The sequence below is a fragment of the Stenella coeruleoalba genome (genome assembly GCF_951394435.1).
Source record: "Stenella coeruleoalba genome assembly, chromosome: 1".
Classification (NCBI taxonomy): domain Eukaryota; kingdom Metazoa; phylum Chordata; class Mammalia; order Artiodactyla; family Delphinidae; genus Stenella; species Stenella coeruleoalba.
This window is the reverse complement of record NC_137169.1, coordinates 144,657,045-144,678,901: the sequence shown is the minus strand read 5'-3', so window position 1 is coordinate 144,678,901 and position 21,857 is coordinate 144,657,045. Positions and strand designations below refer to the sequence as shown.

At 45.4% G+C, this 21,857-nt stretch overlaps 1 protein-coding gene across 4 annotated transcripts in view; it reads left to right on the top strand.

Moving 5' to 3' along the window:
- The window catches only part of SUSD4 (sushi domain containing 4), a 275,118-nt gene that overhangs the window by 225,617 nt on the left and 27,644 nt on the right, over window positions 1–21,857 (top strand). For all 4 annotated transcript variants that reach the window (XM_079916394.1, XM_079916392.1, XM_079916391.1 and 1 more), the window contains exons 4-5: window positions 13,398–13,571; window positions 18,029–18,217. In XM_079916394.1, coding sequence (XP_079772520.1) covers window positions 13,398–13,571; window positions 18,029–18,217 — 363 coding nt within the window. The remainder of the gene's footprint in view (window positions 1–13,397; window positions 13,572–18,028; window positions 18,218–21,857) is intronic.

Sequence of the window (21,857 nt, the reverse complement as noted above, 5' to 3'; positions counted from 1 at the left end):
CCTAGGGTTCTGTCTGTTCGTTGTTTTCTTTTTTCGTTTTTTTTAGTATAGTTCGTAGTGCTTGTTATCCTTGGTGAATTTATTTTTTGGTTTGGTTGCACTCTTCTCTCTTTCTTTCTTTCTTTTTTTCTTTTTCTATTACTTTTTAACTTTTAATAATTATTTTTTAATTTAATTTAATTTAATTTTTCTTCCTTTCTTTCTTCCTTCCTTCCTTTCTCCCTTCCTTTCTTTCACTCTCTCTCTTTCTCTTTTCCCTTTTCTCTGAGCCATGTGGCTGACAGAGTCTTGGGGCTCGGACCAAGTGTCAGACCTGTGCCTCTGAGGTGGGGGAACTGAGTTCAGGACATTGGTCCACAAGAGAACTCCCAGCTCCACATAATATCAAATGGCAAAAGCTCTCCCAGAGATCTCCATCTCAATGCTAAGACCCAGCTCCATTCAATGACCAGCAAGCTACAGTGCTGGACACCCCCTGCCAAACAACTAGCAAGACAGGAACACAGCCCCACCCATTAGCAGAGAGGCTGCCTAAAATCATAATAAGTCCACAGACACCCCAAAACACACCAGTGGATGTGGACCTTCCCACCAGAAAGACAAGATCCAGCCTCATCCAACAGAACACAGGCACTAGTCCCCCCCACCAGGAAGCCTACACAACCCACTCAACCAACCTTAGCCACTGAGGCCAGACACCAAAAACAACAGGAACTACGAACCTGCAGCCTGTGAAAAGGAGACCCCAAACACAGTAAGTTAAGCAAAATGAGAAGACAGAGAAACACACAGCAGATGAAGGAGCAAGGCAAAAACCCACCAGACCTAACAAATGAAGAGGAAATAGGCAGTCTACCTGAAAAGGAATTCAGAGTAATGATAGTAAAGATGATCCAAAATCTTGGAAATAGAATAGAGAAAATACAAGAAACGTTTAACAAGGAACTAGAAGAACTAAAGAGCCAACAAACAATGATGAACAACACAATAAATGAAGTTAAAAGTTCTCTGGAAGGAATCAGTAGCAGAATAACTGAGGCAGAAGAATGGATAAGTGACCTGGAAGATAAAATAGTGGAAATAATTACTGCAGAGCAGAATAAAGAAAAAAGAATGAAAAGAACTGGGGACAGTCTCAGAGACCTCTGGGACAACATTAAACACAACAACATTTGAATTATAGGGGTCCCAGAAGAAGAAATACAGAAAGGGTCTGAGAAAATATTTGAAGAGATTATAGTTGAAAGCTTCCCTAATATGGGAAAGGAAATAGTTAATCAAGCCCAGGAAGCGCAGAGAGTCCCATACAGGAAAAATCCAAGGGGAAACACACCAAGACACATGTTAATCAAACTATCAAAAAATAAATACAAAGAAAAAATATTAAAAGCTGCAAGTGAAAAACAACAAATAACATACAAGGGAATCCCCATAAGGTTAACAGCTGATCTTTCAGCAGAAACTCTGCAAGCCAGAAGGGAGTGGCAGGACATCTTTAGAGTGATGAAAGGGAAAAACCTACAACCAAGATTACTCTACCCAACAAGGATCTCATTCAGATTTGACAGAGAAGTTAAAACCTTTACAGAAGCAAAAGCTAAGAGAATTCAGTACCACCAAACCAGCTTTACAACAAATGCTAAAGGAACTTCTTCAGGCAGGAAACACAGAGAAGGAAAAGACCTACAGTAACAAACCCAAAACAATTAAGAAAATGTATAGGAACATACGTATGGATAATTGCCTTAAATGTAAATGGAATGCTCCAACCAAAAGACTTAAACTTGGCTGAATGGTTACAAAACAAGACCCATATATTTGCTGTCTACAAGAGACCCACTTTAGACCCAGGGACACATACAGACAGAAAGTGAGGGGATGGAAAAAGATATTCCATGCAAATGGAAACCAAAAGAAAGCTGGAGTAGCAATTCTCATATCAGACAAAATAGACTTTAAAATAAAGACTATTACAAGAGACAAAGAAGGACACTACATAATGGTTAAGGGATCAATCCAAGAAGAAGATATAACAATTGTAAATATTTATGCACCCAACATAGGAGCACCTCAATACATAAGGCAAATGCTAACGGCCATAAAAGGAGAAATCTGCACTAACACAATCATAGTAGGGGAATTAACACCCCATTTTCACCAATGGACAGATCATCAAAAATGAAAATAAGTAAGGAAACACAAGCTTTAAATGATACATTAAACAAGATGGACCTAATTGATATTTACAGGACATTCCATCCCAAAACAAGAGAATACACTTTCTTCTCAAGTGCTCATGGAACATTCTCCAGGATAGATCATACCTTGGGTCACAAATCAAGCCTTGATAAATTTAAGAAAATTGAAATCGTATCAAGTATCTTTTCCAACCACAACGCTATGAGACTAGATATCAGTTACAGGGAAAAATCTGTAAAAAATACAAACACATGGAGGCTAAACAATACACTACTTAATAACCAAGAGATCACTGAAGAAATCAAAAAATACCTAGAGACCAATGACAACGAAAACATGATGATCCAAAACCTATGGGATGCAGCAAAAGCAGTTCTAAGAGGGAAGTTTATAGCAATCCAAGCCTACCTTAAGAAACAAGAAACATCTCAAATAAACAACCTAACCTTACACCTAAAGCAATTAGAGAAAGAAGAACAAAAAAACCCCAAAGTTAGCAGAAGGAAAGAAATCATAAAGATCATATCAGAAATAAATGAAAAAGAAATGAAGGCAACAATAGCAAAGATCAATAAAAGTAAAAGTTGGTTCTTTGAAAAGATAAACAAAATTGATAAACCATTAGCCAGACTCATCCACAAGAAAAGGGAGAAGACTCAAATCAATAGAATTAGAAATGAAAAAGGAGAAGTAAAAACTGACACTGCAGAAATACAAAGGATCATGAGAGATTACTACAAGCAACTATATGCCAATAAAATGGACAACCTGGAAGAAGTGGTCAAATTCTCAGAGAAGCACAACCTTCTGAGACTGAACCAGGAAGAACTAGAAAATAGAAACAGACCAATCACAAGCACTGAAATTGAGACTGTGATGAAAAATCTTCCAACAAACAAAAGCCCAGGACCAGATGGCTTCATAGGCTAATTCTATCAAACATTTAGAGAAGAGCTAACAGCTATCTTTCTCAAACTCTTCCAAAATGTAGCAGAGGGAATAACATTCTCAAACTCATTCTATGTGGCCACCATCACCCTGATACCAAAACCGACAAAGATGTCACAAAGAAAGAAAACAGGGCCGCCCCTGTAAGGATAGCCCCCCTTGAGATGGCTTTCCTCGCCTTGAGGAGGACCAATGTAGCCCCTGGCAGGATGGTCTGGTTGGACCTGCAGTTCCAGGGGCCGAGTTGAGACCCATGAGCTTTGCCTGGAAACCCACAGAGCAACCTCATCCAGCCTCTTGGTGCTTCTCAGCAGGAAGGTCCCTCCGCCTAGGAGGGCGATGTGGGTACCAATGACACGCTAGCCACGGTGCACGTGACGACTGGCTCCCCACACTAGATGTTACCATGTATATTACCTGCCAGTCTAAGCAGGCGGTTCTCATGCATGAGGTGGGCAAGGGAGGCCCCAGCGCACTGACAGCTGTTTCCTGTGGTGCTTCCTGGCCTGTCTTCTTTCATCACTTGGCTGTAGGCCTGGTGGAGCCCATCTGCCTGATGCCCGCTTTAGACAGGCGGTCTGGTTAAGACTTTTGCATCCCTCAGGTAGACCTTTGCCGGCAGATACTTACAATGAGCTCCTCCAGGAGTTGCTAATTTTTTTTTCTGGCCTCCCCTTTACTCCTTTTCCTGATATTTGAGTTCCAAGTGCAGTTGGCACCAGCCATTTTTCGTCACTCACACACAAGGAACGCACGTGGGCATTCTTTCCTTCCGTCCTTCTGATTAGCTTGGTACACATTTTATCATTGCTTTGCCCACAATTAGCGATGTTGTCAGAGCAATCGGGAATGAGTTTTCCATAGGACGTTGTGAATTGAGTTGCCTGTCCCGGGTCCTGCACTCTGGGGATGTTGACAAAGATGGATTCAGAGAGGCAGCAGTTGAAGGTGAAAGATCCCTAGAGAGCAATCCAGAACCTGCCCCGCCCCCATCATTATCGGCAAAGTCTACCTTGGGGTTGGGCACCCGGCCCGTCCAACACCCCCGTATACCTGTTCCTGGTCTTCACATTGCCTCTGTTTTCCCTTCTCAGCAAGACTGCCGTGTTTTAGGAGGCGTCTGTTATTTAATTAATTTATTTGTTTATTCATTTATTTAATGGCCGCACTGCACCGCATGGGGGATCTTAGTTCTCTGACTAGGGATCGAACCTATGTTCCCTGAAGTGGAAGCATGGAGTCCTAACCACTGGACCGCCAGGGAATTCTCTAGGAGGCATCTGTTATATGTATTGGGTACCTATGCTTTATACGCATTATCTTCTTTACTACGGCAACCCTGTGGAGTAGGTTCACATGTCACCTTACAGACAGGAAACGTGGAGGCTCGGAGAGGCTGCATTTTCCACGGTCTCATAGGTAGCCCTGCATCCCAGTGGCAGAGCTAGTACCCAGATCCAGGTCTGTGCTTTCCAGTGTGTTCACCTCACCTGACCAAAGCTGATTTTTCCCAGGGGAAGGGAGGGGGCGCAGGTGACACATAATCACAGTGGGCCCACACCCACACCTCATGGGGGTGGCATCTTGCTTAAACCGGTAAGAACCTATTCATGCGGGGCACCGGTTTCCCAAAGTGTGTGCCAAGGACTCCCTGCATATTCACACCTCCTGCATTAGCATGTTAGGAGTGAGGCCAGGGATCCTGCATATTTTTTTAAAAACTCTCAACAGATTCTTTTGCAAAAAAGTTTGAGGCTTACTCATGTGGGGATGTGGTCTGATATTGTTTGACAATGGGCAAGGGAACATGATTTTCTGTAGTGTAAAAGAGAGGTTCTGGGAGATCATTAATTCTTAGAATCAGAGAATGTCACTGCTGTCTTTTTTTTTTTTTTTTTTTCAGTACGCCGGCCTGTCATTGTTGTGGCCTCTCCTGTTGCGGAGTACAGGCTCCGGACGCGCAGGCTCAGCGGCCATGGCTCACGGGCCCAGCCGCTCTGTGGCATGTGGGATCTTCCCGGACCGGGGCACGAACCCGTGTCCCCTGCATCGGCAGGCGGACTCTCAACCACTGCACCACCAGGGAAGCCCACTGCTGTCTTATAAACAAAGAAACTAAAGCCAAGAATGCCCTGGAGGTCCCGTGGTTATGCCGTGGGCCCCAGTTCAATCCCCGGTCGGGGAGCTAAGACCCCACATGACTTGTGGCCAAAACCAAAACATAAAAACAGAAGCAATATTGTAACAAATTCAATAAAGACTTTATAAAAAATGGTCCACATTAAAAAAAATAAGAAGAAGAAAAGAAACTAAAGCCTGTAGAGTTTAAGTGACTTACACACGTTACATGGCAAATAAACCAGGATTAGGACCCACACCCTGACTCCTAGTTCAGTGCTCTTTCTACCATCCTGCTGGTGTGCAACTCAGGCTGTGTGTCAGAATCACCCAGGGAACTTTTAGAAATAACAGTGCTGGGAACTTTTAGAAATAACAGTGCCTGGAACTTTCTCCGAGAGATTCTATTTTGGTTGATCTGGGCGATGGGAGCTCAGACTTCAGCCACAAGCAGACAATGAGGACACTTGAGACAAAAAAGTGCAGGTGGCAGCAGTAACTGGAATTACCCTGGGAACTTTTAGAAACTGAGCACAGGAGAGCTGTCCCTGTCCCTGTCCCAATCTGCTATGTCTCCATGCTGAACCCCTCTCTGCCCCAGTTCCTTGAAGAGTGCAACAAGGGAAAAAAATGAATTCACTCAGTAAGCGTTATTTTTAAGTACTTACTAAAATATTTTGACTCCCGTAGGCCTGACCAGGATTGCTATAAAAGATGAGTAATTTGAAGTTAAGGAGGTTCTTTGAGTTTCCTGGGGAAAAGGTACAGTGTAAGTTTAAGTAGTAGTATTACATTATAAATTTTGAATTAAAAAATTCAACTTGACTCATGAGCTAAAGCTGGCGGTAAAGATGGCAGGTGACTCCTTTATTCAGTGAAACTGTGGGGTGCAGACACTTTTCAAAAGCAAGGTAGTCCTACTTCTTTTTTACAGTTACTCCTATATGAAAGTGAGTTGTCTCCCAGTTCCAGAAACTTCCCCAAACAGATGGATGCTTTTACAACGTTTTATTTAGGGCCCTTTTCTTCTTGTGTGCATTTTCTACTTTGTAAAATTTCTTTCTTGTTGCCTTGGACATGGGTTATCAGAAACAGCAGCCCGTGCCCACAAGAGCAAGTATTTGCATGTCTTCCCCTAAGATAATCTCTTCTCATTTTCCATCTTCTAAGATGGGAGGGAGCAGAGCACTGCCTCTCCCTGTCTCCGGGACCACTGTCATGACTTATTTATGATTCTTGTAACAGAAGTCACTGCTTCCCTACTCTCCCTCCCTTGTGGCTTCAGCGTGAGTTTGGGTTTTTGTTCTTGAAAAGATTTCTTTAACTTAAATGTGGTCATGACTTGAAAGGAAAAACAAATCCAGAGGAAATAAGGTCAGGTCAGCTGGAGGCAGATGCAGCAAAGATAAATGACAGAAATGATCAGTTATCATTGTTGCAAGATGACGGCCGGACCGCCTCAGACAAGGGTTCACAAGCCTGCCCAGCTGAGACCCCTGGAAGTGCAGAGGGGGAATCCAAATCCTAGCAGCCTTTACCAGCTGCTTCCCGTCATCTCCCATGTCACGTGAGCGCTGCCATTCGCCCTCTCGGTACGGGGGCCACGGAGGTATGGAGTTGCTTTGAGTCGCAGAATTATTCGAAAATGCAGAACGTGTGCACGTGTACAGAGCCTTGTCAGATTGTGTATAAAGGTCACAAAATGATTGTGAGCAACCTCGAACACCACGCCCATCATGGAGATTCCCTAGAAAGCCGTTCTTCACAAGCTTGCAACTGAAACTTGCCAGAATTACGTGGGCTGCTTGTGAAAACTACAGGGCAACCCATCCTTCCAAACCCATCCCAGAGGAAGTTCATTTTCCCTCATGCTATCTTGAGCAGTTTGGGGCTGACCGTGGCTCCCCAGTGTGCATCTTGAAGGTCCTGTTACAATGCAGGTCTCCTCAGAACCCCACGTCGGGCCAGCGGAGGGAGAGGCCTTGGGTGCCGAGCTGCCTCCCAGCTGCTCACATGAGATTCTGTTCTTTACTGCATTTGTCTGACTTAGCTGCTAAGGATGGACTGGGGCTTGTTAAATGTGAGCCTGCCTCTGCGTTTGGACCGCTGTCTTCAATCTAGTCAGTCACCTTGTGTATCCATCAAGCAGTGGTTCTCAACTTTGACGTCGTGGGAATTGCCCAAGGGGCATGTTAAAAATGCACATCTCCAGGCCTCCTCTTAGAGGTTTTATGCATTAGGAATCTGAATTTAGCAGGCCCCCCAAGACTATCACTTCTGATTCCAGCCACAAGTTTGGAAGTCCCCAAGGCCATCCTCAGGTTAAGTAATTCACCAGAAGGACTGGTGATACTCATGATTATGGTTTATTACAGCAAAAGGACACAGGTTAAAATCATCCAAGGGGAGAGGCACACAGGGTCTAGGAGGCGCCAGGCATGTGCTTTCAGTTGCTCTCTCCCAGTGGAGCTGTACACACAGTGCCTGTTCTCCCAGCAACAACGTGTGTCAAAACACACGGAGTTGGGCTTCCCGGGTGGCGCAGTGGTTGAGAGTCCGCCTGCCGATGCAGGGGACGCGGGTTCGTGCCCCGCTCCGGGAAGATCCCACATGCCGCGGAGTGGCTGGACCCAGTGAGCCATGGCCGCTGGGCCTGCGCACACGGAGCCTGTGCTCCGCAACGGGAGAGGCCACAACAGTGAGAGGCCCGCGTACCGCAAAAAAAAAAAAAAAAAACACACGGAGTATTGACAACCAGAGAAGCTCACCTGAGGCTTGGTGTCCAGCATCTTTACTGGGGCTTGGTCATGTGGACGTGGTTGGCCACTTATGTGTCTCCAGTTCTTCCAAAAGTAGAGCTGATAACTGTGGGGACCACCGTTCCCTGGCCTAAGTCACATTGTTAGCATAGACTATCTGGTCTATGCTAAGCTCCAGATAAACAAAGATATCATCTCAGGTAGAGCAATCCAAGGGCTTAGAGGTTAATTCCCAGGAGCTGAGGGCAAAGGCCAGAACTCCCTTTTGGCAAGGCCAGCCCTTTACTGCATGTACCCACGTGATACAGAGCATGTCATGGCCCACGCATTAGAAACTCCAGGAGCTCCCGCCACACTAAAATAAAACCAGATCCCCTGTCCTCATCTACAAGACCCTGGATGATCTGACTTTCCATCTCCCTCTTGCTTCCTACAGGCACACCGATTTTCTTTTTTTTTTTTTTAACATGAGATTAGCCTTTTTTTTTGGCCATGCTGTGCAGCATGTGGGATCCTATTTCCCCGACCAGCGATCGAACCCACACCCCCTGCATTGGAAGCATGGAGTCTTAACCACTGCACCGCCAGCGAAGTCCCTGATCTTCTTTTGTGTTTTTAAGGACACTGAGCTCTTTCCTGGCCTTTGTAGTAGCTGTTCCCTCTGACTGAAACTTCTTCCTGGTCCACACATGATTGGATTCTTCTTGTCTTTAGGTCTTAGCTTAATAAAAGTCATCTCCTCAGAGGCGCCTTGCCTGTCTACACGAATTAAAGGAGTGCCCAAGTCAGTTCCTATCCTATTACCTCGTTATGTGTTCATCATAGCAGTGATCATTGCCTGTTATTTTCTAGCTCACTTACCTGATAATTTGCCTGTTAGCAGTCTCCCTCATCGCAAACGCCATAAGAGTAAGATACTTGACTTTCTCTGTATCCCCAGCACCTAGAATGTACTGGGCCTAGAGGAAGTACTCAATAACTCAATGAATGAGTGAACAGCTTTACAAGTGCTGGCTTAAACAAGGTCCAGTAGAATTCTTTACAGCAAGGCTTTCAGAGCCTTTAATATGCTAATATGAATTGTGAATCTGAGTGAGTATCATGTATTCATGTTCCTAGGAACACTTTGGGGGGCATATTGATGTTGAAACATAGCATTTTTAAGGAATCAGATTTGTTTTCATGTATAACTAATATTTTAAAGGGAAACAAATCTGGGATTTCCCTGGTGGCGCAGTGGTTAAGAATCCGCCTGCCGACGCAGGGGACGCGGGTTCGAGCCCTGGTCTGGGAAGATTCCACATGCTGCGGAGCAGCTAAGCCCGTGTGCCACAACTACTGAGCCTGCTCTCTAGAGCGTGTGCACCACAACTACTGAGTCCGTGTGCCACAACTACTGAAACCCACGTGCCTAGAGCCCGTGCTCCGCAACAAGAGAAGCCACTGCAATGAGAAGCCTGCGCACCACAACAAAGAGTAGCCCCTGCTCGCCCAACTAGAGAAAGCCCGTGCCCAACAATGAAGACCCAGTGCAGCCAAAATTAAATAAATAAATTTATAAAAATAAATAAATTAATTAATTAAATAAAAGAGAAGTAAATCTAACCCATGGCACATATTCTTTAAAATTCCTCTTTCTCTTTCCTGCTCCATCCTTTAGGACTCTGCTCTCTGCAACTAAATCTGATCAATTGATTTGTGCGTAGGTATACATGTGTAGTACAGCCTTAGGGCCTTTTATCCACTCTGTTATTTGTTTATCATATTAAAGCCTCATTGTTACTAGTAGCAAGATACAAAAATAATGATAGTGATAGGCTGGTGAAAAATGATTTCTGGAATGGAAGCTTTTGATATCCCTCAAATTTATCTCCAAAGTGCCCACTGATACCCTGTAGACAAAAGTTTTGACTGTTGACCTGATTCTACTTGATAGACCTTTTTTCATAGGTATATTTCTTTGGTAACAACATTTTTGAAGCAGTTTTTACAAATTCTTTGTGTCAGCTGGATGCGTTTGTGCTATAGAAAATCATGTTATTTCTATATGAAACTTTAGAATTGATGAAGGTTGCATGTTTCTTTTCAGAGCCTAAAGATCCTGGTTTGTTTCTTTCCAGAGAAATAAGGTCCAGAGTTGTTGACTGCCACCGATAACTGGTTAGGACATGTATTTACTCCAAAGCCTTCTTTCTACTTCACCCTCTTTCAGTTGGGGGGATTAGGTGTCAGACATTCTGGATAAAAAATAATTAGAAAGGCTCTGGATGGTATTTTCTCCTGTCAAGGTTTAGGTTAGGCTTTGTTAGAGATGGTCTGTTTGAGTTTTGTGCTTACGCGGAGGGCACGGCCGCTTCTGGCCTCTCTACCTTGGTGGAGTTTGAACTCCAACTGTTGACTCCCCGGTGGATATGGGGTTCCACTCACATAGTAAATTGGTCCTATATCACTCTCTCTGCTGACTCTTCTTTGAGTAGAGTACATAATGACTCGCATTTGGGAGGCTGTGAATTCCCTTTGAACCTCTATTCCCGGGCTCCTGCCTATGGAAACGTGACATTCTAATTAGAAGTTCAAAGCATTCTATACTATAGACCACTATGCAGAGAAGCCACTCTTGAAAACAAGGCTGGGTGCTTCCGCTCCTGGTCAGCCGGTGTCCATATGTCACAGTGTCCAAATGGCCAGTTCTGTCCATTGAGTTTACTGCCACCGGTTGGCCACCTCCTGAGTATACTGGTTAATTCTTGAGTAAGTTTTAAGTCAACCATGAAAATAACTGTTAGTCATATAAGTTACTACCACAGGATCTATTTACAGCCCAGATTTTACAGACCGATGCCTTGACAAATGTGTTTTTATTTGCTGTGAATAATTTCTGCATAGCGATATTGAAAAAAATGTAATTCACATTTTCCATTAAGAAGAAGGCAGCAGCAGTGTGCAGAGAACTGTCAATTATCTGTGACTCCCGTCATCATTATTCTGGGATTGATTTGGGAGGAATTCAGCTATTCTTGCAGAAAAACTATTGGTTAAACATGAACAGTTAGAAAACCTCTTTCTGTAGCCTGAGACACAAAAATGAGAAGTAAGATTGAAACCAGAACCCAGTTCTCCAGCCAAGACTCTCTCTGTTGAAATCCATAGGCAAAGGGAAGAGCTGATGATGGGTTTCCTCAGGGGAAGGCTTAGCTGCCAGGACTGCCCCGAAAGCCTGTTAATCAGCCTCTCGAGGGGGCTGCAGGCGCACAGCGTTCTCGGGCAAAGGTCCACATGGCTTCCCTCAGCCTTTCTTTGCCAGGTGTGTACAAAGGTCTGGAGGCACGGAGGGAACGTCAGGGGAAGTGGCGACACAGTCGCTGCTCTCAAGTTAATGGTGAGAACGAGGGCTGAGATCAAGGCAGAGCCGGGCTCGCAAGCGTTTGCCTCCGGAGAACTCATAGGAGATGGTGAATGGCCGCCACCCCTGCGCTCTCAGCTGCCAGGGCCCTGCTCTGCCTGGGAGGCCTCTTCTGCCCGAGGCTTTCCCGTCACTAACTTTCTGTTTTCTGGAGTCCGTTGTTGTCAGATTGCCCCCAGTAAACCCAGCTTCAACCGCACATCAAAGCTCCTGGGACATGCTCTTTTGAAAGCTACCCAAGTTCCCAGCTCGCAGAGGTATCCTCAGGCCAGCCACCTGCCTCAGGCTTCCCAGAGGCTCATCACCCTAGAGCTAACCGTTCAAAGCTTAGAGGAACTTGAAGGTCAGACTTCCTATTAATACTATTCCAACCTATTCTGGATTCAATAGGCTTTGGGGAGTGGCTGAGAAACCCACTGAGAAATTTCTGAAGGAAGCTTCTATGATCATCAAAGTGCTGTTTTTAAATTTTGCCTTGTTTCAAAAAACTAAGAAGCAGCAAACTGGAAACATAACTCATCTACCTGACTCTAAAAGTAGAAATAAATAAATAGCTCATGCTTACAAGCATATATGCGTGTAAAATCAGAGACTTTAAAACAGGAGATGAAGAGAGACACATGGTGAACAAAGTGACTTAAACCAGATGGGACTGACGTGTACACACTGCTATATTTAAAATGGATAACCAACAGAGACCTACTGTATAGCACAGGCAACTCGGTTCAACATTCTGCAATAATCTACACGGGAAAAGAATTTGAAAAGATACATATATATGTATCACTGGATCACCTTGCTGTACACCTGAAACGAACACAACAACATTGTTAATCAACTCTACTCCAATATATATTTAAAAAAAAAAAATTAGACAGGATTAGTTGGGCGGTGTTTAGAGGGGGAGGGGCCAGAGGGAGCAGGACCCCAACTTCCCAGCGCAGAGTGGACTGGCCCGCAGGGTAAACTGGAGGTAGCTAGAGTTAGAAGCGGATAGTTACAATTGATTAGGTTTTTTTTGCTTTTTTTTTTTTTGTTTTTTTGCGGTACGAGGGCCTCTCACTGTTGTGGCCTCTCCCGTTGCGGAGCACAAGCTCCGGACGCGCAGGCTCTGCGGCCATGGCTCACAGGCCCAGCCGCTCCGCGGCATGTGGGATCTTCCCAGACCAGGGCACGAACCCGCGTCCCCTGCATCGGCAGGCGGACTCTCAACCACTGCGCCACCAGGGAAGCCCTACGATTGATTAGTTTTATTTTCTCTTTTAATCATTTTGTTGCATGATTGTACCCCCCAACACCCTTCTCCTGACCCCGTGGCCTCTTCCCCTCCCAGCCACCTGCATTCTGCTCTGATTCCATTTTTCAAAGGCAACAGTTGCTTTCTCTGAGTCTTTTGTGATATTGGCAGTAGTATGTGCTGCTCTATTTATGATCTTTTTAAAAACAGATAAGGTGGATGAGAAATGCTAATAGCAAATGCAGCCCCAGCTCGGCCCCCTGCTGTTCTGCAAAGCACATTTTCTTATCAGGCCCAGGCCCTCGCCCCACAGGCAGAGGCGGGAGGACCAGGCGAGAGCAGCCAGCCAGGCTGTTTGGTGCAGTGCACGGTCCACAAACACAGCCAAGTGGGCAACCAGCTAGATAGTTCATGTGAATCCCCAGCTTTTGTCTTTCTTCACTGATTTCCAAAATTGCTTGTAAGCTCAACTGTAAAGTGTAAAGTGTCGCGGGCGGAAAACAAGGTTCCTTTTAGACCTGGACCTCAACCCCTCTTCCTATTTCTCTGTGAAGCAGGTTCTGCAGCTTCTGCTGCTTGCCCTTGGGACCTGAGTCTAGCGATAAATAAAGAACCATTTATCAGATTGCCGCGTAGGTTGAGACCAGGTGTGAAAATAAGAGCTTTCTTGTGAAGCTGTGAAACACAACTGTTTGAATTCCAAAAATAATGTGTCCTTTTTACGCAATTGCAGATTGCCGCATTCCACAAATTGAAGATGCCGAGATTCATAACAAGACATACAGACATGGAGATAAATTAATCATCACTTGTCACGAAGGATTCAAGATCCGGTACCCTGACCTGTACAACATGGCTTCATTATGTCGTGATGACGGAACGTGGGACCATCTGCCCATCTGTCAAGGTACGGGGCTGAGGCTGTGGTTCTCAGCTATTCTTTCAGACTTGATTGTGGAGCGCGTACACGTTTCTCTAATAGGATGACAGGGGGAAACACAAAGCCACGCACACCCCATGGTTCAGCTGTACTGCACTCTGATCACCACAGCTCTGTGTTTGGAATCTTCCCACAATTCCCTGTGCTTCTCTCCAGCTCTATACACCCAGCTTTAAAGTTTAAAGGGAGATACCTTATTCTTTAGTGTGTTGGATGTCTCCTTTATCCTAAGAAACCAAAAGTCGTTGCAGAATTAGGAGCCTTGTAACTGGGCTGTGAACACAATGATGAACTATTGTATATTTAATGGAAATAACAGCATTTGTACTGATTTCGGTTGTGGTGCGAATATATTTAAAGCCAATCTTACAGAGGCTATTTTCTCTTAATAATGTTATCCTTTTTTATAATGCATGAGGAGCAGAAAAATAATCAAATTCAAATTTCATCCAAACCATACGATGAATATTTATCCTCCTGCGTTTTTTAAATTTGCTTGGGCCGACACAGAGGGCCCCCTGTTTGTGAAAATAAGCCCTCGAGTTCCCATTAATTCTGATTTTATTTTTTGACATGTGACTTGGACCAAAGGACTAAGAAACCCATGCATAATTCATAATCCAAGGGAGAAGGCTAGCAATCTTATTTACACCAAAAGCACTGGCATGTTAAAGTTGAGACGGATGTCAACTTTCTGCTTGGAAATCATGACGGGCAGACTCTGATATTGCTTTGTGCACCCCATAGTTGGAAATAAATCATTTCCTTATGTGAGAGTTTAAGAGTCACGGCCCCTTGAAGAAACAAAGGCTTCAGGATTAGGAGGACAGAGGCAGCCCAGGTCCTCACCCTCCTGCATTTCTCCCCAGAAGCTTCTGGGTTGTTTAGCGTGTTATGGGTTACATTCTTAAAGGAGACACGTGATTTATTTCTACTCTCTTAGAGACTCTCCACAGAATCAGCAGCCGGCTTTTAGGTAGGGCTGTTTGTCCAAATGAACTTTATTAACCATGGATTCGTTCCAGTCCTGCGGCGCCATCCGAGTAACGGCCAAGAAAATTATTTCAGACTCCAACCCCTTCTCGCTTTCATATTTTCCACTTGTCTTTCGGTTCTCCCACCCTTTCAATTTCCTTTTACATCCCTTAAATACAGTACGCTTCTTTAGGAGTTCTTTTTACCCCAATGATTTTTTTAAATGCCCTATGGGGATAGACATCTTGGGGTGTCATTGTCACGAGTTCAGGTGCAGGCTTGCCTCTTGCTCTGTCTGTGCCCTTTCGCCCCTCCCCTCTAGCACCCCTTACTAAATCTCAGTCATAACACAGCTTCGATGTTTTTTGCAGCAACAAAAGAGCTGGCCGGCCGCTCTTGAAAGGTGTGTGTCTTCAAACAGCAATACAGCCCACAGCCCACCTTCAGCCCTTCTCAGAGCCCTCGGTCCCCACAGAGGAGGTGCCCCTGGTCTGGGCCCTGATACCCCCCTCCAGCCCCTGCACCTTGCCGTCCACCCGCGTGGGCACAGCAGGGTTGCTTTAGACAGCCTGACACCTCTCGAGCCCCAAGGGGGTATATAATTGGCCCTTCGAGTGACATTTCATCCTGTAATTTTTACTTGTACCTATAGATCCAGGGGCTACAGCCTGAGGAACCATTTCTCTATTATCTCGAAGTGCAAATAGAAATCACATTCAACTATTGAGTCGAAGTCAGTTTTCTACTGTATTTTTACGACAGGCTGTCCTCCAACCAAGAGTGAGCATAGCTTTCCTTCTCTGATTGGCTGCACGTGTTCCAACCCCCTTCTGGGGTCGGAGGTGGGAACTATTCCAAGGCCGTTTTTTCCCCGGAACTTTGTGTTTTAGAGATCCATGTGCCGATGCTTCCTGCTCCCTGTGGGTCAGAGTTAGTTTTTGACTTAGGGGATGCAGTCTATCCACATGGGTAGCTTAGAACCACACTCCTTCCCAGAAGGAGGCAGGGGCACAGTCACGTGTGCCCACACATTGGAACCCTGCTCAGGGTTCTAACACATTCCCTTGTTGGTGTTGATTTGCTTATCTTTTTTTTTTTTTTTTTTTCTCAGTTACTGATCCTGTTTATGCCTGATTGCCAAACTCCCTTCACACATTTCACTTTTGCCATGAACAGTGTTAATTTTCAGCTCCGGAAAAAAAAAAATCCTTTAAGACCGTCGGGACTGCCCAAAAGGATGGCTGGGCACCACGCGTTTCTGATCTGGTCCGTCCTGAGTGTGGCTTGTTCCGGGCAGGGATCTTTGGGGTCTGTGGGGTCTGCGGGGCTCCAGGACACCAGGATGCAGCAGTGCAGGTTGACCCTTGACGACCCCAGAGTGAATGCCTCCTACATTCTGCACCCCTCACTGCGTTGTCTGTGTCTGCTCTGATACAGACACAGACACCACTGTCTAAGGCGCCGACCCGAGCAGTTCGCTGAATACGCAGCTCTCGACGCTTGTATTGTAATGTGTCAGAGAGTCATCTTAAGAGAGGAGTTCCGTCATCTGCTGCAGTGCCTGCGTGATACAGTTTGTGCTTGGTGATTGGAAGGGAAAGTAGGTTTTTCCAGTATCTATTATTTACTTCACACACAATTAGTTCTCCCCGGGAAGAGCACAGCTCTGCAGGGTCATTATTCCCTCCAGTGAAGCTGCTGAAGCCAATAAGAAATTCACTAATCACAGCAGATGCCACACCACGTGGGCTGCTGTGCCACTGGGAATGTTCCACTGGGCTGCACAGGCTTCAGGACAAAAGGCAGCTACTGTTTTACAGAAGTAGGGATCGAGGCCTCACGCTCACTCGGATGGCACACAGTATTCTGTGCATGGTGCACAAACTCGCTACAGCACGTCTGCTCAAAGCCTGGTGCCACGGCAACAGCGCCCGGAAACCTGTAGCAGTGCAAATCCTTGAGCTCCACACGGACCCACTGAACCAGAAGCTCTGGGTGTGTGGGCCAGCAGTCTGTCCTACAAGCCCTCTCTGGGTTACTCTCAAGTTTGAGAACCACTGCGTTACATGTTACTTTCCTATTTCACCTAAAACACAATGGGATTTTCAAAACTTTCATTGCACTGCGTCAGGCAGGTGTCTGTTCCGTTCTCTGCTGCCGTGGAACCCAGTCTGCATCCTAACCTTCTCGAGCTGCCCACCACCGCTGCTGAAACAGGAAATAGTCTCTCTTCCCTCTGTGGCACCTCAGTGGTTCTCAGCCCTGATAGCACTTTAAGATTATGTGGGGAGCTTTAAAAAAGGTAGGGGTGTCCAGGCTGGATACCTACCCGGGCACAGGTCTGGGCATTAGTGTTTTTAAAAATTTCCTCAGGTGAAAAGGGAACCCTCCTCCACTGTTGGTGGGAAGGCAAGTAGGTGGGGCCACTGTGGAAAACAGTATGGAGGTTCCTCAAAAAACTAAAAATAGAATTAACATATGACCTAGCAATCCCCCCCCCATGCATCTATCCGGACAAAACTTTAATTCAAAAAGATCCATGCACCCCAATGTTCATAGCAGCACTGTTTACAATAGCCAAGACATAGAAACAACCTAAATGTCCATCAACAGATGAGTGGAGAAAGAAGATGTGGTACATATATACGATGGAATATTACTCAGCTATAAAAAAGAACGAAATAATGCCATTTGCAGCAACATGGATGCAACTAGAGATTATCATACTAAATGAAGTAAGTCAGACAGAGAAAGACAAATACCATATTATATCACTTATATGTGAAATCTAAAATGTGACACAAATGAACCTATCTATGAAACAGAAACGGACATAGAGAACAGACTTGTGGTTGCCAAGGGGGAGGCGGTTGGGGGGAGGGATGGAGTGGGAGGTTGGGATTAGCAGATGTAAGCGATTATATACAGAATGGAGAAACAACAAGGTCCTACTGTATCACACTGGGAACTATATTCAGTATCCTGTGATAAACCATAATGGAAAAGAATATAAAAAAGAATGCATGTATATATATATGTATAACTGAATCACTTTGCTGTACAGCAGAAATTAGCACAACATTGTAAATCAACTCTACTTCAATGAAAAATAAATTAATTAAAAACTTTCCTCAGGTGATTCTAACATGCAGTCAGGGCTGGAACCACCGGCTAGGGGTGTCCCGATCCACAGCTCCACCTCTCGTTACTACTTCCCTACTCGGCTGACCCTCTCGATGCCACTTGCAACTATACAAGCAAATGCCTGCTTTAGAAATAGAATAGGTACACAGATAAGGAGGTCTGAGCATTTAAGACCAAGGTGTGCGGTCCTCAGAGGCCATGCCGCGTTTTCAGCGGGGGAAACCGAAAGACATATAGTGCTTTGTCTTTGAGGTGTACAAAGATGACCACGTGAGACACTTCCCTTTTTCTTTCCCACGTCGCAGGCTGCCTGAGACCGCTTGCCTCTTCTAATGGCTATGTGAACATCTCCGAGTTCCAGACCTCCTTCCCAGTGGGAACTGTGATCTCCTATCACTGCTTTCCTGGATTCAAACTCGAGGGGTCGGAATATCTCGAGTGCTTACACAACCTTATCTGGTCGTCCAGCCCACCCCGGTGCCTTGCTCTGGAAGGTATCACATCTTATTCTTTTGGAAGTTGAATTTTGGCTTATTAAAGTGGATGTTTCAATAGGAGGTAAAGAGCTGAGATTATGGTCAGCAATAACTTCTGTTCCCTGAGTACACATTGCTTGCAGAGGCAGCAAGCCTGATCATCTGCCATGAAGCAGTACTTACAACCAGACATAAAACTGGGGCTTTCCCCATTCTCAGGCTTAAAGGGGATGAAAGAGAAAAGTTTCAAGCATCAAAGGTTACACTGCAAAATATTGCAAAGTTAAATGAAGTGTCTTCAAAAATTAATTTTCTCTGCACCAAATGAAAACAGATTGTATTACGGCATCATTAATCTCACCCCTCGTTTTATTGTTGTGTCAGTGTTTCCTCCTGTTTCCATTCATTTTATGGCTGGGCTCTAAATGTTTTGCTGCAAGCACACACTTGGAAGCCTGAAACCAAGAGATTTTCCTCCTTGTTTTTGTTAAATATATGTGATTATTTTTGAGTGCGGTTCACTAAGGACCACTAATCAGTAGTATGGAATGGTCGGGGTGGGAGGTGGTCAGAGCGTCCACTGCTGGAATCAGGCCAGCGTCTATAAGGGTCTATGGAAACTTCTCCTGGGTAAGCTGGGCATACTGGCTCAGCCCTCGCTTTAATTCAGGTCTTGAAATTATGATTATGCAGGGAACAAACACCGGTTTACTTCTTGGCATCTGAATACAGTGGGCGGGAGGCGGGTCTATACGGGGAAAGAAAAAAATGAAAGGAAATCTCTAATCAAGAGCCCCTGCAAAGCCCATCTGCAGCTTTTCTCGGGAAACAAATCAAGACACAGTAGAACGTAGAAACAAACAAGTTCTCACAAGCACCGTCTGCCTGCACGCATGCACCTCAGTGTGGGACGAGGTCAGGTTAGGAGGTGTGTTGGGGGGGTGACAGCCAGAGGGATCAGAGGTGTCTCCTAAGGAAGACCATGGGTTGGCCGGAGCCATGGAGCCTCCTTAGAGAGAAAGGAGGAAGGGGTGGAAGGGAGGGGAGCCTGCTGCTTGAAGGAGAGAGAATGCCAGCCGGGGCCGTCAGTGGTGCTCTTCTCCTAGGCTGGTAAGCGGAACCCCCGCTCGCCCCTACTTCCCACCCATCCTAAATCTCCTAGGGGGTCAGAGCCCACAGTAGAGAGAGGTAAAATACAGGACACCCAGTTAAATCTGAATCTCAGATAAATAGCAAATAATTTTTTAATGTGAACATGTCCTAAATATCGGATGGGACTTACTCATGGTCAACAAGTATTCTTTGCTTAGCCGAACTTCAACTGTAACTCAGTGTCCTGTATTTTCATTTGCCACATCTGGCAACCCTAGCCTAGAGGGATAAGGGTATCTCCTGTTTCCACTGGGAACAGCTTTTCTGCCGTCTGGACACCGCTGGCCAGCGTGGTGAGTGTGGGCTGCTGGTGAATGGGGGCTTTTCTGGTTCCTGGAGGTTTCTCCCTGCTCAGATAAGCAGAACTAGAGGACCTGTTAAAGGTATCATGTTACAATTATATCAATTTTAAATGCTATTTTCAAATCTTTTCAAATTCGGTTCAAACACCTTTCAAGCCATCATGTTCTAAGCTTCATTTTGAGACTTTGAAAGCAGTTTCTCTGGAGCTTAGGGAATATAATGTGAATAGGCATAAAACAAAATCTCACTTGAAGGGGCCAGTGAGCTAAGGTTATGAACAGGAAGCCATGAGTGGCTTCTGATTGGAAATGGGTCTCGTGATTTAACACAAGTCCCTTTTTCTCTGCCAGCCTGGCCTGTGCCCGAAGGGGACGCTAAAAGTCCAGGTGACAACTGCCTGTGACAAGAAGGCCACCTAATACCTTTTTGTCCTCCATTTAAAAAAAAATAATATTTACATCCTTATTTTCAATACATGTTCCTTTCAATTACCTGATGCAATTAGTTTGTGAGACGCTTAAATGCTACCCTGGCTAAAGGCACCAAAGACATGATTCTAAACTGAGAGAGGCAGAGAGGACTAAAGGGTTTTTTGTCTCAAGACTGCATAGAAGCTGGGTTAAAATAAAAGGTAAGGATCCACGAACAAAAAGTATCCAGAAGACACCCCGGTGCTGGTATTTCCTTAACTCTTACTTGAATAGTGTATCATCTTTTTCAAAGGCGGTGCCTTATTTATGCAAATTGTCAAATGGTATTCAACGCAGATGCGCTGTCCCGAGGGAATCTACCCACCCCTTTAATATATCACCCACGGTCCCCCATCCCCTCATTTTTTTTCTGTCTTCCTGAGCACACAATTTGATTTTTCTTGATGGCAGAGTGAAAATTATCGCACTGTGCTGTGGAATCATGACACCCTCGGGGGCTTTGAATAATATATTAGGGCGCTCTGACCCCTGATACGACTGGGTCTGGACAGCTGTGCCATGGAAGCCTTTCTCTGTGAGCTTTTTATCCCCTTCCCTTTCCTGTCTCCCTGTTAATCCTTCAATCCCTCACGTGTCACGGTACCTGTCACTTCAGTTCCCTCCACCCCTCGAGCTCTTTTTCCTAACCTGCCACAAGCCTGGAGACGGAATCACCAGGATGGTCATGGAGGCGCTGTAGGGCATTGATTAGAGTGTGGGTTGGCATCAGACTGGCTGAGTTCACATCCTGAGTTTCCTACTTAATCAGTTTGACCTGGGGCAAGTCGCTTAGCTTCTATCATCCTCTACTTCCTCATCTGTAGAATGCGGGAGATGACTGTACCTGTGGGACTGTGAGGGTCCAGTGTGATGACAAATGTAACACATTTAGCGAAGTGCTGGGTGCACAGTAGGTGGTCGATCAAGTGTCCATCATTATTAGTGCTATTAGACTTGTGTACAGAGTCACACTAAATGAGAATCTGGGCATGGCTGTGTGAACAAAATACCCGGGCTTTTATGCATGTACACTGCAACATCGTGGTGGTCGTTCAGAGGAGATTTTGGTTACTTGCATACTTTTTTTTTTTTTTTTTTTTTTTTTGCGGTACGAGGGCCTCTCACTGTCGTGGCCTCTCCCGTTGTGGAGCACAGGCTCCAGACGCGCAGGCTCAGCGGCCATGGCTCACGGGCCCAGCCGCTCCACGGCATGTGGGATCTTCCCGGACTGGGGCACGAACCCACATCCCCTGCATCGGCAGGTGGACCCTCAACCACTGCGCCACCAGGGAAGCCCCGGTTACTTGCATACTTTTAACTGTGTTTGTATAAGGTGAATCGCAGATAATGGGAGGAAGTACTGAACAAGAATAATGATTGCCAGTTATCTTGAGAGCTTACTGTGTATCAGAATGTTTGACAAAGTATCTCATTTAGTCCTCCTATTGCCTTTGTGAGACAAGTACTACTTTTTTTATATATATTTATTTGGCTGTGCCGGGTCTTAGTTGCGGCACACGGGATCTTTTTTGTTTAGTTGTGGCATGCGAACTCTTAGTTGCGGCATGTGGGATCTAGTTCCCTGACCAGGGATCAAACCCGGGCCCCCTGCATTGGGAGTGCGGCGTCTCAGCCACTGGACCACCAGGGAAGTCCCAGACAGGTACTGTTTTTTAATCCCATGTTACTGCTGAGCAAGCCTGGGTTTCTAGAGATTCAGTAACTCAGCCAAG